Consider the following 15,364-nt stretch of genomic DNA (forward strand, 5'->3'; position numbering starts at 1 on the left):
TGTATCTAGTGATTGGTCAAGAGCTAAGAATGGAGGACGCTGAATTGTAACAGAATGTAGACCTGAGGTGGCTCCTATAGCTTTAGTTTTCCATATGGCAGGTCACTGCATTACTAAGCTATTGGGCTGTCCTTTATAGTAAGTGTTGCATATGAACTATTACTAGATGAGTTTCAAGAGATAAATCTTGTACTATAGTAAAATAGCAAGAGGTCTATTATATTGCAGTACAAGACAATTTTATGAAGCTGCAGGTCACATAAAATGGAAAAATGCAAGAGTTCCCACAGCACAATCCTGTCATCCATTTTTTTTATACAACAAACTTTCTTTGAATAATGGATAGTTACACATGTAAAAAGATGGCAGGCGAAGGTCCGATGCCATGATTTAATTTATCTACCACTTAGATATTAATTTTATTGTTTAAGCAAAGGCTGTTAGCTTCTCCATATTTAATCCATCCCCCTTTCTTGGTTTGTATTGCTTCTGAAGGCTGCAAGGGCAGTTCTGGAAACTGAGGAAAATAGTATCTCTTATTAAACTTAGTACTTGTAACTTACCAGAACAAGTATCAGAGGGGTAGCCGGGTTAGTCTGAATCTGTAAAAGCAGCAAAGAATCCTGTGGCACCTTATAGACTAACAGACATTTTGCAGCATGATCTTTCGTGGGTGAATACCCACTTCGTCGGATGCGAGTAGTGGAAATTTCCAGGGGCAGGTATATATATGCAAGCAAGAAGCAAGCTAGAGATAACGAGGTAGCTTGCCAACTACAGAACCAGTTTCTCCTCCCTTGGTTTTCACACCTCAACTGCTAGAACAGGGCCTCTTCCTCCCTGATTGTACTAACCTTGTTATCTCTAGCTTGCTTCTTGCTTGCATATATATACCTGCCCCTGGAAATTTCCACTACTCGCATCCGACGAAGTGGGTATTCACCCACGAAAGCTCGGGCTGCAAAATGTCTGTTAGTCTATAAGGTGCCACAGGATTCTTTGCTGCTTACCAGAACAATGAAGTCTTACTTACAGTATCCTGGTAATGGTTTAGTTTTACTATCCCATTGATATTATGGGTGAGATCTTCACCTCCACTCTGGCCTCTTCATACCAGGTGAAAGGGTCAGAGAGGCAAAAAGGTGCTCTCAAAAGCCTCAGATTCAGCTTGCTGTAGAAACTAAGGAAGACAATCACAGGCTGCCTTCAGAGGAACCTCTCATGAGCCCTCCTCCAGAGGGCATACTGGGGTGAGACCATAGCACTAGTGAGATTCTGGGCAGCACTGCATGCCACGGGCAGCCAGGGCTGTGTAAACTGCATGAGAGGCCATGGTGCAGCGCAAGCTCAGAAGTGTGCATAGGGGGCTCAAAACCACATTGGGTCCCAGTCCTATTGGGCCTCTGAGAGGCCCAGCACAGAATCTTACCCTGTGTGTCAAATATAACAAAAATGTAAAATGTAATATTTCAGGACTTAATATTGTATCTAGTAGTTCACATACCTGCTCTACCGCTCAAAAATACTTTAAAGCATGAACACTAAGTTAGAAGTAACAGTGCAGAGCAATTTTTGAATGTCCACATGACATCACTCATGTTGAAACAATCTCCAAATCACATGTATTTTTCTATTAGCTTCCAGAAGGCTTATATGTATGTGCACTTGGAAGTAAACAGACCCTGAATAATGGCTACTTTTAATTGGTAAATAGTCCATATTGGATGAAAAACTGAAGAAAGCCTAATAATGAAAACAAAGCTCACAGATTTGGCTTCTGACCTCTATAATATTATGAAAGTAGTTCCTAATGGCAAATATGGTATCTACAGGGTTGTTGTGTGGTCATTTCAAACCCAGCATATTTCAAATACTTCTATCTAAAATCAACCTACATAGTGTTCACGAACACTCATTTTTCTCACAGAATTTCCACATCTAAAGGACACAAATGATAGTAATGGAGACAACCAACCTCGTCTATTTTCCTTTTTACTCTTTATTTCTGCTTCATAATGTGCTTTTGACATATTAAGTCCTGTGTGCAAAGGACTTAAGAAATTTTGCTCAATCTTGCTAAGTTCAGTCCATATACCAGTCTGTTCAAATTGGAAAAGAAAAAATGTCAGAAATCAGTTTTTAACTAAGCATTAGAACACAGTTTCTTTCCTAACTATTTTTTTACAACACAAACTGCTGGTCCAGGAAGGAAAAGGATTTACTCATCCCATTGTGCTGACCTGCATGTTTAAGCTGTTGAATCCCCCTAACTTCCTTTGCCTTCCTACACCAGCATTTTCGTTCCTTATAAACCAGAGGTGAAATTATTCTCAAAACTGGGCCATTAGCACTGCACTACTAAGACAGAATTACATCATATGCTACCAGAGGTGAAAGTAACTTACAGGACTTACCAGTACTGCTGGTCCTGAAGGGGGGTGTAGCCTCATCTGGAAGAGGCGTGGCCTCAATCGGAAGAGGCGTGGCCTCTCAAGATTTAAAGGCTCTTGTGCGCCAGCTGTGGCTGGGAGCCCCAGGGCCTTTAAATCAACCAGGGGCTCCCAGCTGCAGAGGTGGCTGGGAGCCCCCGGGGCTCCAGGGCAAATTAAAGGGCCCAGGGCTCTGGCCACTGCGGGGAGCTCTGAGCCTTTTAAATCCCGCCCCAGCCCAGTCGCTGGAGCCGTGGGCGGGATTTAAAGGGCTCTGGGCTCCCCACAGCATCAGGGAGCTCTGAGCCCTTTAAATCCCGGCCCCAGCCTGGCTGCCCGAGCCGCGGGCGGGATTCAAAGGACTCTGGGCTCCCCGCTATGGCGGGGAGCCCAGACCCCTTTAAATCCCTGCCGCGGAAGCCGGTGCGGTCAAGCATGGTGTACTGGGCTCTTGCTGGTATGCTGTACCAGACCATACCAGCTTACTTTCACCTCTGTATGCTACACTCTGTTATGAAAGAAAATGTAGCCAACCTAAATAAACAAGTACTGAAGTATGTAGAAAACTTCAGATAAACTAAAACTGAGTCTTTTACTGGAAATAATACAATCAGCACAGTATTCCTTGTTTTATTTTTGCTGTTTCTGTATTCATGTTAATTGCACTATCAAAATTTTCAAGAGAAAAATGAAGGCTTAAATTGCTGGATAAGAGGAAGATTGAGCTTTTGGCATGTAGACTGAGGATTATAGCACATGGAGAGGGTGCATATTCTTTCATTCCCTCTTGCAGGCTAAGTTGGAAGTGACTTGATATTTTTGTGGGGGGGTGAAGGTGGCTTAGGGCTTGTCTACACTACCTGCCGGATCAGTGGGCAGTGATCGATCCATTAGGGGTCGATTTATCGCATCTAGTATAGACACAATAAATCGACCGCTGAGCGCTACCTCGTTGACTCCAGTACTCCGCCAGACAAGGAGAGCAAGCGGAGTTGACGGGAGAGCGTCAGCTGTCAATTTAGTGCAGTGAAGACACCGCAATAAGTAGATCAAAGTACATCAACTTCAGCTATGCTATTCATGTAGCTAAAGTTGCGTATCTGAGGCCTGGTCTACACTGCGGGGTGGGGGTCGAACTAAGGTACGCGACTTCAGCTACGTGAATAGCGTAGCTGAAGTCGAACTACCTTCGTTCGACTGACTTACCCGTCCTGACGCCGCGGGATCGAAGTCCATGGCTCCCCCGTCGACTCCGCCACCGCGTCTAGATTAGACGCGATAGTTCGAACTCCGAGAAGTCGAACCCTCCGCGTCGACCCGGCGGGTAAGTATGGACCTACCCTTAGATCGACCCCGCGTGGTACTGTAGACAAGCCCTTGGACTCCTATTTCCCCATCCTAGCTTCCCTACTAGTAATTCCAACAATAGATAAGCACTATACTTGTAGGTTTCTGCTAAAATGATCGGCAATGAAATAATTAATTTGCTATTTAAATTGTACCTAGATTACAGAATCAACAACCTATTAAGATGATTGGGGTAGTTCAACCTCTCTTATCCTGACTGCTTCAGGTAGTCTCTCTGCACATTCAGGTAGACAACATTTCTTGTTAACATTTGGAAGGTTATCTTTGTTGGAAATGATTTACTTAAGGGTTGGAAACTCCCTTTCCCTCCCCCACATTTTTAAAGCAAAAGCTCAGATTCTGTGGCAAATTTTATGTACCTGGGCATGGGGCCTTGTTTATATTGCATCTAGTATGCGGTGCCTTATGGACAAGCAATTAGACATGGGACCTGCCCCAAAGACTTACATTCTAAGTTCTATCCCAATGGATCTGGCTACCTGTATGTGTAAAAGTCTGATCTGCTCACTTTTTCCTATTTTTACTCCTGTTGCCACTGCAGAAGCAACACAGCTAAGAAAATATGCTATATACTAATCTAATTCAAACATGAACAGAATTATTAGCTAAGTACCCACTACAAAGCCAGATTCTGCCATAAGCTAACACCTGTGAAACTCTGCTTTGTGGTTGCACTGATTATGCTGGACATTGTACAAAAAATCCCTATCCCGAAGGGTTTGCAATCTAAAGACAAACAGCTGAAGGGTAGAGGATAAGGATACAACTAGGGTGACCAGATGTCCCGATTTTATAGGGACAGTCCCAATTTTTGGGTCTTTTTCTTATATAGGCTCCTATTACCCCCTGCCCCATCCCGATTTTTCACATTTGCTGTCTGGTCACCCTAGATACAACATACTGTACTAGCAAATGAACATGGTGATGAATTGGGACAGCTCTGTTAGTAATGTGTATTGTAAATAGTTCAATTGTTGGTGTTTTTTTAAGGTAGCTAAGGGCATAATTTGACTTGCAGAATCTATTCCTGATGCTGGATGAGCCAGAAAAAAAAATCTGTTTGGTTATGAAATCCAGGTGGCATATCAAAATCAACTGTTAGGAAAAAAAAGTTTTTACGGTAAACTTAGCTAATTGGATGCTGAAGTCATTGAGAAAAACATGAAAGATTACAATTGGAGCTGGTCAAGACTTCTTTCAAAAACTTTTTTTGACAGAACTTGTTTTTTGACTAGACAATTTTTTTACAAGGTGTCTACTTGCCATAGAAAATTGACTTTGGTTCAAAAAAATGAATTCACGAAAACTGAAAAATTTTGATTAAGAAATGCTGCCACAGTACCTCATGGGAATTATAGTTCAGGTTCCTCATGTCCCCATTCTTTTCTATGGGATGGGTTCCCCAGCAGGACTACATCTCCAATGAAACACCATGATTAAGTTCTAATTACACACAAAGTCTGCCTCACTTACACCTATATAACTCCAAATTCTGTAACTGATAGCAGAATTTGAATATAATAGCATGTAACTGAAAGCCAAATATGGTCTGAAGAATGGTGGTGATACAGGACCCATAAACTACAGAACTGTAATGTTCTCAAAGTTCCCTTCCCCAACCACATTAAAGTGATAAATATTTACAAATTTAAAATTGTTTGCCTATGAATAGTATATACTAGGGGTACTGGTATGTAGATTTTGGTGAAACCACTAATGTATGAACAGTGAAACCAATGGAATTTCTTAAAAGGTCATTGGGAAGTGCTCAGACCACTGCCCACTCATGCCACAGTCCCCATGTCTCAACTGAACACTAACAAATACATATCTGGAATCAGTCTGGCTAACTTGTGGGCTAGAATTGTTAAAATAGGTATTAGAATTATAAGAATGTGTTTAGACCTTATTGAATGCTTGTGAGTTGCTGCATGCATTAATTTCACTTATAACATCTGTATCCCATACTGTCAGGTAATGTTTGAGTGGCTGTACTGTAAGCCTCAGTGACTGTGCAAATCACCAGATAGGAGAGAGATGTTAATTAGTGTGAAGGGCTAATCATCAAGAGAAGGCATTATGTCCTTCCCAACAGGCAAGGTCAATCGACACCAGACAAACTATTGTGGCATGTTAAAGAGGACAAAAGATGTTTGTTGTTCTGCTCTCCCCCTCGCCAGTCTGCCATGAAGATGATTCATGCTAGTGGATTCCTCCCATCAGCTAAGTGGGATAAAAATTCCTAACAAGAAGGAGCTGATTATCTCTATGCTGCTTGAATTTGGGAGGGGGGGGGGCAAAGTGTTTCTAGGTAAAAGCAAAAGATCCCCAGCTGCTTAGCCTGGGTTAGCCCTAAAGGACATACAAAATTTGCTGATTACAGAAGCTTGTATTACCTTTTGAAACTTAAGATTGTAACTCATTTGTGTATATGTTTACCTGTTTTAACCTTGTAAATAACTCTCTGGTTTCTTCTTCCTATTTTATAAATCTTCATATAGTTTGGCTACAAGTGTTGTCTTTGGTGTGAGATCTAAGCTGCAATTGATGTCGGGTAAGTAACTGGTCCTTTGGAGTAACCTGAATATTTCTGTGATTCTTGATGTAAGGGGCCATATATCACAAAAGTAGGCTCACCTGGGTGGCGAGACAGATCAGAGTAACAGAAGGCAATATCTCTGACTCCACATTAAGGCTATTATTGTGCCTGAGTAGTTTACACTTGGTAATTTGAGGATGAAATCTAAGCATAGACCTCAAATCTAATTTGGGGTTTGTGCCTTGGTTCCTAACAGACTGCCTGAGGCTGGCAATAATATTCTTGAATCACTACAGGGAGCATTACAGTTATGCCCCTTCAATGGAACTAATTTAGAATCTGCAAGGTGACCAATGAACTTTCCCCAACTTTAGGTTCCTATATAAAGAGCATTAAGAAACAAGGGAAACTAGCTTGAAGGGAAGGTGTATTTATATTAGGCATAGTTTTAAAAATAAAGCCTTTACTATGAGACCTAGTTGATGATAAAAGCTTTTGAACTGTATGAATTGCAGGAATGTTGGTGTCTAATGACCTGGGGAAAAGAGTCAGTAGGATTTGCCTTTGTTATGGGGATAAGTGGCCTTTTCAGTACTGGAGTGCAGTAAGAAAATTAAACATGTAAAATTCCAATGGCTCTTCAGTCTTCAATATTGTAGCTAAGCTGTGCAGGCTATGGAACTTAAAGAAATCATAGTTCAGCTGCTCAGAAATACAACCTGATGTTAAGCCAGTTGTGAAATTTAAATATAAATTGCTTCCTTGGCTATCTAAGAACATTTGTCCATCTAGATGGGAGTGATTGCATACAAAAACAAATCCATCAGTCATAAAACATTACACTGAAAAGCTGCTACAGCAGTTGAATGATAAGCATGGTCCGGGTTGCTCTGAAATAGCACAGCCAATAACAAATATTGGTGACTGCTTCACATGCAAGAAAGAAAAATAAGTCATGGGCCTGCTGATAAAGTTGAACAGTTCATCACATTTCTAACATTGTAAAATCTTGCTTTAAAATGAAGTTGAGTAAAAACTTCTACCACTTGTATAACATTATAAACAGCCAGAATCCAGCATATAGAAAGGTGTATTTCTGCCTTTCAGGCTATTGGCTAGGAGCTGATAGAGCTTAAAGAGAACATATACAAAAAAATTGTTTGACAATTCCAACCTACACCCTACGTTATTAACACTGAAATGGTTAAAAAATACTTTACCATTTATGCTGTTTATTTTTCCCCATTTCAGTTAGGACAGTACAATAGGCTAGAGGGTTTCACTTGTTTATAGTAACAATTTATGGATTATTAGCATTCAAATATTAAAGCATGAAAGAAATGGGGGAAAATTGATTCCCTGCTTATACATATTTAAGACATAGTGTTCTGTCTGAAATTGCAGTGTAAGGTAGTTTAGTAAATGATCTTCATGCATGAAATATTGTAGGCTATATCTGGTAAAACAGTGAAGTAGACAGCCAGAAAAAGGTACAGGGTATGCAAAAAAGAGAGGTCAATATAAGAGCAAAGGTATGGATTAAACACAGACTACAGTTGTTAGAAAAACTGATGTGGAAACCCTGCCCACAGCCAGAGCAGCAGAGCTATCTGCAAAATCAGAATGGCGTACAATCTTAAGCGTGTTGCCCTTAGGAGGAAAGAATGTACTGTTTTTTCCCTCTCAGAGAGAACAGAATTTATCCTAAGAAAGTAGTTCAATAAAACACATTTGCCAGGAGCAATTACAGCACTATGATCTAGTTCTATTTCCCTCTCAACTCCTTTTTGCCAAAATATCATCTGCTTTGTTTGAAAATCTTCGTCTTGACATGAGGAGTTGGGATTTCACAGCATGGTATATTATGCAAAATATATTAACATTGCTGCAGGGTCTCAGTGAACTCAGAAAGTACCAGGAAGCTATTTCAGATTGTTTTAGCTAGGGGATTCCGAAACCCGAGGAGAATAAATAACTCCTTCACTACAAGTGTTTGGGTTTTTTAATTTATATCTATTGTTTAAGATGTTCTGATTTTTGCTAATTTGGGACAGGTATATCAATCCTTATGTTACTTCAATAATGCAGATCTTACTGAGAAGCACTGATTTGGCTTGAATACCCAGTGGAGTTATTGACATTTACCAAAAATGCAGTTTCAGAAGGGGTTGGAAATACAGGATTTTTTTTTACATGTTTAAAAACAAAAGCTATTCAATGCAGAGTTGTCAAAATGCTTAGGGAGACACACTGACACTAAAATAAATTCTCTTCCTGCATAGTATGCCACTTAAAGCTAAATGATAAAGAGGTTTCCTTGAATAATGAAGTAATTCTAAAACTTCAAAGGTTTGTAGAGAGATCCCATCTAAAAAGCTTTATAATGCTTGGCAGAAGTTAGCCCTTCCTAGGTATCCGTATACAAGTAAAAGTATATTTACTCTTTTTGGAATACTAGATATAGACTTTATTCTATGGTGATGCCATCTGGAATTACAGGTGCTGACCTGGATTTCTGGTGGTGGTAGAACAACACTAGAATAATCTTGCTGAAAAAAATAGTTAGTGAGAAAGCATTTAATTTTCACCAGTATAAACTTCAAAATTCTCTGAACACCATTAACAAAAACATTCTCACTGGATATTAAATAAAGACAATTTTTTTGCAGCAGCAGCTAACTTTGTCATGAACTTGCACAGCTATTGTTTTTAAACTGAAAAGATAGCTTTTTAAATCAATCATCACTTACTTGATTGTCGTATTCGTTATCCTTAATGACTAAATATCTCAATAGATTTAGTGAGGCCATAATCCTATGAATTAGAAATGTACAATTCATCACTTAGAGTGCAGATTTACATTAAGATTGTCAGTAATTTAATTTGTTTAAGAACCACACATCCTGAAAAAACACCAAATGGTATAAAACACAGCAGCTTATCTGTTTAGTAATACAGGTCAACCTAGTGCATCTCTCTGCACTGGCTTCCCATTGACTAGAATCTAATTCAAAGGCTCTGTGTTGATATTCAAAGCTCTCCATGGGATGGCCCAATGAAATCTCCCCACAAGGAGGGTATAAGCAAAAGAAAAAGGAAGCACTATCCTTCTCCTCCTTCCTACTCCCCTAAGAGGCTTGAACACTCTTGAAGCAAGCAGTTTTTCTCCAAATTCCTCTGGAATTGAACATCTCAGTACTGGCTATCTTGACTCCCCTCGAGTTCAGATTCCAGTAACACCTTCAAGGCCTGAAAGGGGATCTGCTGTTGAGGCTACTGGCAATCATTCTGCATGCTGTTCTACTGCTTGATTACCTATACCGATTTCTCTAGTCACAATCCAGAACACCTTGGGGTACCTTTGACCCCTTCAGAGATGAATCTGGAAGATGCCCTGCTTAAATCTTGAAACTCCGTCAGCTTTCCTCACCTCAGACCCAGAAATTATGAAAGGATCTCATAGAGGGTCCTCTTCAGCAGTCCATGTGGCCCTATGTACAGGACTCCATGAAAGCTCTGCAGGAGGCTGAGATACCAGCTCTGGCCCAGACCTCAGTACCAGTATCCGTTCCAACATGGGTACCCTCCCTCAGCACTGATACCCTCATAGGCATCTATACCTCATCTGGTGACAACACAAGCCTTCCTTGCCAGCAATGATCTCAGCACTGCAAAGACCTGCCTCTAGCTGAGAAATGGGATGAGGCTCCTTCAGAGGACCCATACGAGTCCCCTTTGGAGAACTTCTGTAGCTCTTCACCTTCCCGGGAAGAACAACATGAAGGCAGACTTGATCAGCAAAAGATTTCTGGATCAACACAAGTGCTGCTTAAAACCAGTGGGGCCAAACCCAAGTATTTAACAGATGGAGACAACCAGAATAGACCACTGTGTGTCAAACAAAACACCAAATGCTAAGTACACACAAAGACAAAAGACCTCTTAGATGTGTTCCTACTATATGTCTCCCTCCAATTCCCCTGATACCAAGTGTTATAAAGATCAGATTGGACAAAGCCAACATCCTATTAAGAGCCTCAATGTGACCTCATCGTCACTGGCAGCCACATCTTCTGCAGCTGGCCAGAGAACCACTGTACTTGCTGCCTTGGCTTCCAAACCTCCTATCTCAACAGTAAGGAAGGATTCTGCATTCCAACCCAGAGACATTCCACTTGCAGCCTGGAGGATAACCTGCTGACTATTATGAGGGTTTACACCATTCTCTTACAATTCACGAAGGGCTCCACACTGCTATAAACAAAACTGGAAACTGTTTTCTATCTGGGACACTAGTAAATAAGTGACTCCATCCTGAGCTTGGCCCTAGAGTACTTTATAAACTTTAAGTCTCAGGATTTAGGCTTAGCCTCCCTAAAGGTCCACATGGCAGCAATATCTGCCAATCACAATTACATTAAGGAGAATCTTATCTTCCATACTAAGGTCTCCAGATTTCTTAAGGACATAGTAAATAAATTCTCCCAATTTAGGGAGCCCCTGCCTTTATGGGACCTAAATCTTGACTGAACAAAGCTGACAGGCCCTCATTATGAGCTTCTTAGGCAAGTCCCTCTCATACACTTAGTCATTAAAACAGCATAATAGCAATTACATCTGCTAGGAGGGTGAGTGAGCTTTGAACAGTCCACCTTATACTCTGGTCCACAAGGACAAAAAGTCACCATGAAGCCATGCTTAAGGTGGTCGCAGATTTCCACCTTTCTCAATGTATTTCCCTCCCCGTGTTCTTCCCCAGACCTCATTCCTACCCTTGGGAAGCCCACCTAGATGTAAAACGGGCACTCAGTTTTTACCTGGAAAAGACCAAACTCTTTAGAAAACCCATTAAGTTATCTGCAATATAAGGAAAGAGATGCCAGGGAGAACCCACTACAGAACAGATACTCAGATACAGTTGTTACATCCCACCTAGGAAACCCCCTGGTTTAAAGACCCATTCTGCAAGAGCCACCACAGCATCAGTAGCATGCCTTAGGCAGGTTCCTCTGGTAGAGATAAGCAAAGTGGCAATTTGGAGTTCTGTGCTAGACCCACTCCTTCAACTGAACATCGTGCTCTGATAGCCAGTTGGGAAAGCTGTGCTCCAGTCCATATTTAGCTAAGAACTCCATGTCACCCTTCACCTGCTGGAGCACTCCTTATTAGTTTATCACAAATGGGAAAACACTGAGACTCTCTCGAAGAAAAAGAGGTTACTTTTGTTCTTCAAGAACTATCTCTGTGCACTCACACTACCTGCCCAACTTCCCCTCTGCCTCAGATTTCTATATAATGTCTGCGGTTAGGGAGAAGAAATTGAGACTGCTGTGGGATGATGCACTTCCTTATATTCAGTAGGCAATGACATCACCCTCACAGGAGCTCTCTTGTATTGAAGGAGCATCATTTAAGGTAGTTCTGCAGCTTGATGCCAGGGCATCACATCTCACAAAAGGGCTAGCACAGAACTGACACTTGAAGAACAACAGTTACTAGTAAATAACCTCTTATTGTTCGTTTCAACTTAATACAGTCACGACATTTTCTATAGCAATGCTGCACTCCACTGAAAGGGAAGTGTCACAGGAGGACACTGGCCCTTTAAAGAAGGAAGAGACCAGTACACCTGTGACTAGTCAGCTGACTCCAATTAGGCTTAAAAGAGGGTGCCCAGGCCCTATGGGGGAGGTCCCTGAAGGAAGAGTCAAGGAAGAGCTGTGTGAGGGGAAACTGAAAGAGTCAGAAGGGGCAGGTGAGAGCTGCCTAAGCACAGAAGAAAGACAGGAGCAGCAGAGAGTTGTTCGAGGGAAAGAGCTCAAGGAGAGCAGTAACCATGAGCTGCTGGTGATGAGTTCTCAGGAAAACCGTTGAGGACTGGCTAGAACTGGGGAACCCTGCTGAGTTGCAAGAAGGCTTGTGCGGTGGCCCTTAAGAAGATGGGAAGGACCAACATGGTCAGTGAAAGCTGGGATCAGAAACAAGGGAGGGACGGTTCCTTGAGAAGGACAGGGGTGGGACTCACAGGCCAGGGGGCCTGAGGTGAGTAACACTGCAGGGAGACCTTGGCAGAAGAGTCAAGTGGCGGGCTGTTGGCGGAGCCCAAGAACAAAAGATTGTTCCTCGAGGGAGGTTCACCTGAACAGGGGTAGGATTCACAAGGCAGGAGGCCTGGCAGAGTAAAGCACTTCAGGGAGCCCTCTTGCAGGAGACCTGATTTGGGGGCTACTGGAAAAGACTTGAGAGTTCCAATCTGTTTTATATTTTATCTAAATGTGTTTTGGTGCTTGGGGAATCAGCTTATATTACAAAGGCTGGTGCATGTCTATTTTCCTATGAAGAAGTGGCAAACGAAGTAAAGAACTTACACTGGCCAAGCTTTTCACCCACAGGTAGATGGCCTGTAGAGTGGGAACCTGGAACAGGGGTTAAAGAAACTGAGGCAGAGTAGTTAATGACTCTCAGGTGACTAGGGAAGGGTTACCTTTAAAGGGGATTGAAGAGCTGCTGCATTGTAAACTTGTTTTACTTTGGGATTTTGAGAAGAAATGTTTTACTATCAGGTGTCTGTGACTTTTTATATCAACAAAAGGGTTTGAATTTGCCACTAAAAGAGAAAATATTCCTTTGCATGGATGGATTCCAAGGTGAAATTGAGGCAGACGTGCATGTCATGCCATGGCCTGCCATAGGAGGGCACCCCAAGCAGGGGGCACCCTATCACAGGGAAGAACTAGTTTATGTAACTAATAATTTCCATTTCTGGTTCTAAAATTCTGAGACAAACTGATACTCTCCTCCTAGATTAAGTGCAACTAAGCAAGTGACTGCTGCTGACATTAAATAAAAATATGGGCAATCTTCAAAAATACACACACACACACACATTTAGATTTACTCTAGTTCTGATTACATCTCACCTATCTGAGTTTTGGAGAAGATCTGTTTCAGCCCCTTCAGGAAGCAAGAGCACTAAATCTAGAAGTGAAACCAGCTGGGGTCCAGTAAACCACTTACTGTCATTTGCTTTCTGAAAAGCAACAGAGAAAAAGAGAAAAAGTTTAAATTCACACTTGGCGTAATCATCTAGTATAACCATATGACCAGTGGGCAGTGTCTGAAAATGAGGAAATCAATTTATGGAAAAAGACGTATACAGATTACCATAAAATGATCAAAATATACTAATCTTCTTAAGATCAGACATTTCCACTCTCTCTCTCTCCCCAGCTCACCCACTCCAAGCTATCCATTCTATTCTTATCTGAACCATCAGACTCTCTTCCTAGCCCCACCAAACCGCACCATTCTTTGAGTCTGTTAATATGATCTTTAAATCAACTGGCTCAGTCACTGTTGAGCAATGTCAGGCACTCTCTCCAGCACCTGGTTCAAGTATGCCGCTATTGCAGAACTTATAGCTCCTAACAAATTAGGTGGGGGACTAGGACCAGGAATCAAACCCATATCTCCTACATAACTGCGGTCGCACTAGGCCAGACCCAGAAACTCTTTGCATTAATGTCTTTTTGCTTTTAATTTAATGTTACAACAGAGATTTTAAATACATAAACCAGGAAATTCAAAGTTATGATTCCTATGAAAGTAACTAGACCCCCTTGCACAAAGCATTTTATCTTCTTATATTTAATACACATTTTACTGTGTGTAATGTGGCAGCCTTACAGGTGGGTGTGGGAATTATGGCTTTGAATATTTTTTTTCTGAGCAGTGACTTTAACTCATAATATTGAATTAACCTGAATTTAATACCCTTATTTGGATTTTTTTTAAAGAAAAAAAAAGGGGGGGGGAGGGGAAGTGTGCCAGTGAGTTTGGCTATGCATAGTGAAACCACACTTAATTTAAATGTTATGCACCAGAAGCATAACAGTAATAATTACAGGTACTGGAGCTCCAACAGAGGCCACCAGACCTTCTAGAATTCCTCATGCCCTCTTAAGGTAGGTGAGTAATGCAAGGGTGGGAATAGTTGATGGGAGGGATCCTTCAGTACTTATATGGCTTATATGCCAAATCCAAATACTTCACAACATTGATGATCATTTTCTCCCAACACCTGGGTGAGGTTCGAAAGTATTATCACCATTTTACAGATGGGAAACAGAGGCATAGAGAGCAAAACAAAGGTAGGTTCCTAAACCTATATTTAGACAAAACTAATAGTGGCCTATCTCAGAAATGCCAAGCACCAACAAATCCCACTGAAGTAAATGGGAACAGCAGGTTGTCCGCACCTTTGAAAAATCAGGGCAGTTTTAGTTTAGGCACCTTCACGGGAAAACTTTGGCCTAAGCAACTTGCACAAGATACCACAAGAAGTCTGTGGCAGAGTCAGGAACTGAACCCAGATCTCCTGAGCCCAGTCCAGTACCTCAACCAAAAGAGCATCTTTTCTCTGTCCTTTGGATAAAGAACTATGTGATGATATCCCAATATGAGTAAGGAAAATAACATACTTTTGAGACTAAGCATGAGAAACTGCTACACAAAAGGTAATTTTAGGAGAATTCATTGAAAATAGCTTGGAATGAAATAGTCATCTCAATCATACATTATCTTGCTACTGCTGTGACGCTATAATGAAGTGTCCTGTCACAGCATGTGTGTAGGACAGAGAGAAGTGGTTAATTACTCTGGTGGACATTAACATCACACACAAGTAAAATTAGAAGGACATCTACCAATGAAGCCCCAATTCAGGAAGGCATCCTGAGTCAGGATAACAATGTCAATGGGATGTAAGCATGTACAGAAGTGTTTTCCTAAATCAGGGCCAGAAGAGTGATCTTTAGAAAGCTGGGTGTGCATACTATCATTGCAGTGGTAGCATCACCTGCTAAGATTGCCCAACACCTCCCATTATCAGACCTTGTTTTCAAATACTTATATAACTTTGCCAAACTTTAACTATTTGGGCTAAAATGGTTCCAGGCTGGGTATCTACCTCAAGCTATTTCTTTTTTTAATTTCAACTGAAGCAGTTCAGCAGATTCCAAGAAGGCAG

General features: G+C 41.4%; 1 protein-coding gene across 3 annotated transcripts in view; it reads right to left on the reverse strand.

Annotated features, from left to right (window-relative positions):
• Positions 1-15,364, reverse strand: part of GLMN (glomulin, FKBP associated protein) — a 37,922-nt gene that overhangs the window by 1,172 nt on the left and 21,386 nt on the right. For all 3 annotated transcript variants that reach the window (XM_045028618.1, XM_045028620.1, XM_045028619.1), the window contains exons 15-17: positions 13,257-13,366; positions 9,087-9,150; positions 1,976-2,099 (exon numbers count right to left, since the gene is read on the reverse strand). In XM_045028618.1, coding sequence (XP_044884553.1) covers positions 1,976-2,099; positions 9,087-9,150; positions 13,257-13,366 — 298 coding nt within the window. The remainder of the gene's footprint in view (positions 1-1,975; positions 2,100-9,086; positions 9,151-13,256; positions 13,367-15,364) is intronic.

The sequence above is a fragment of the Mauremys mutica genome, chromosome 8, assembly GCF_020497125.1.
Source record: "Mauremys mutica isolate MM-2020 ecotype Southern chromosome 8, ASM2049712v1, whole genome shotgun sequence".
Taxonomy (NCBI): domain Eukaryota; kingdom Metazoa; phylum Chordata; order Testudines; family Geoemydidae; genus Mauremys; species Mauremys mutica.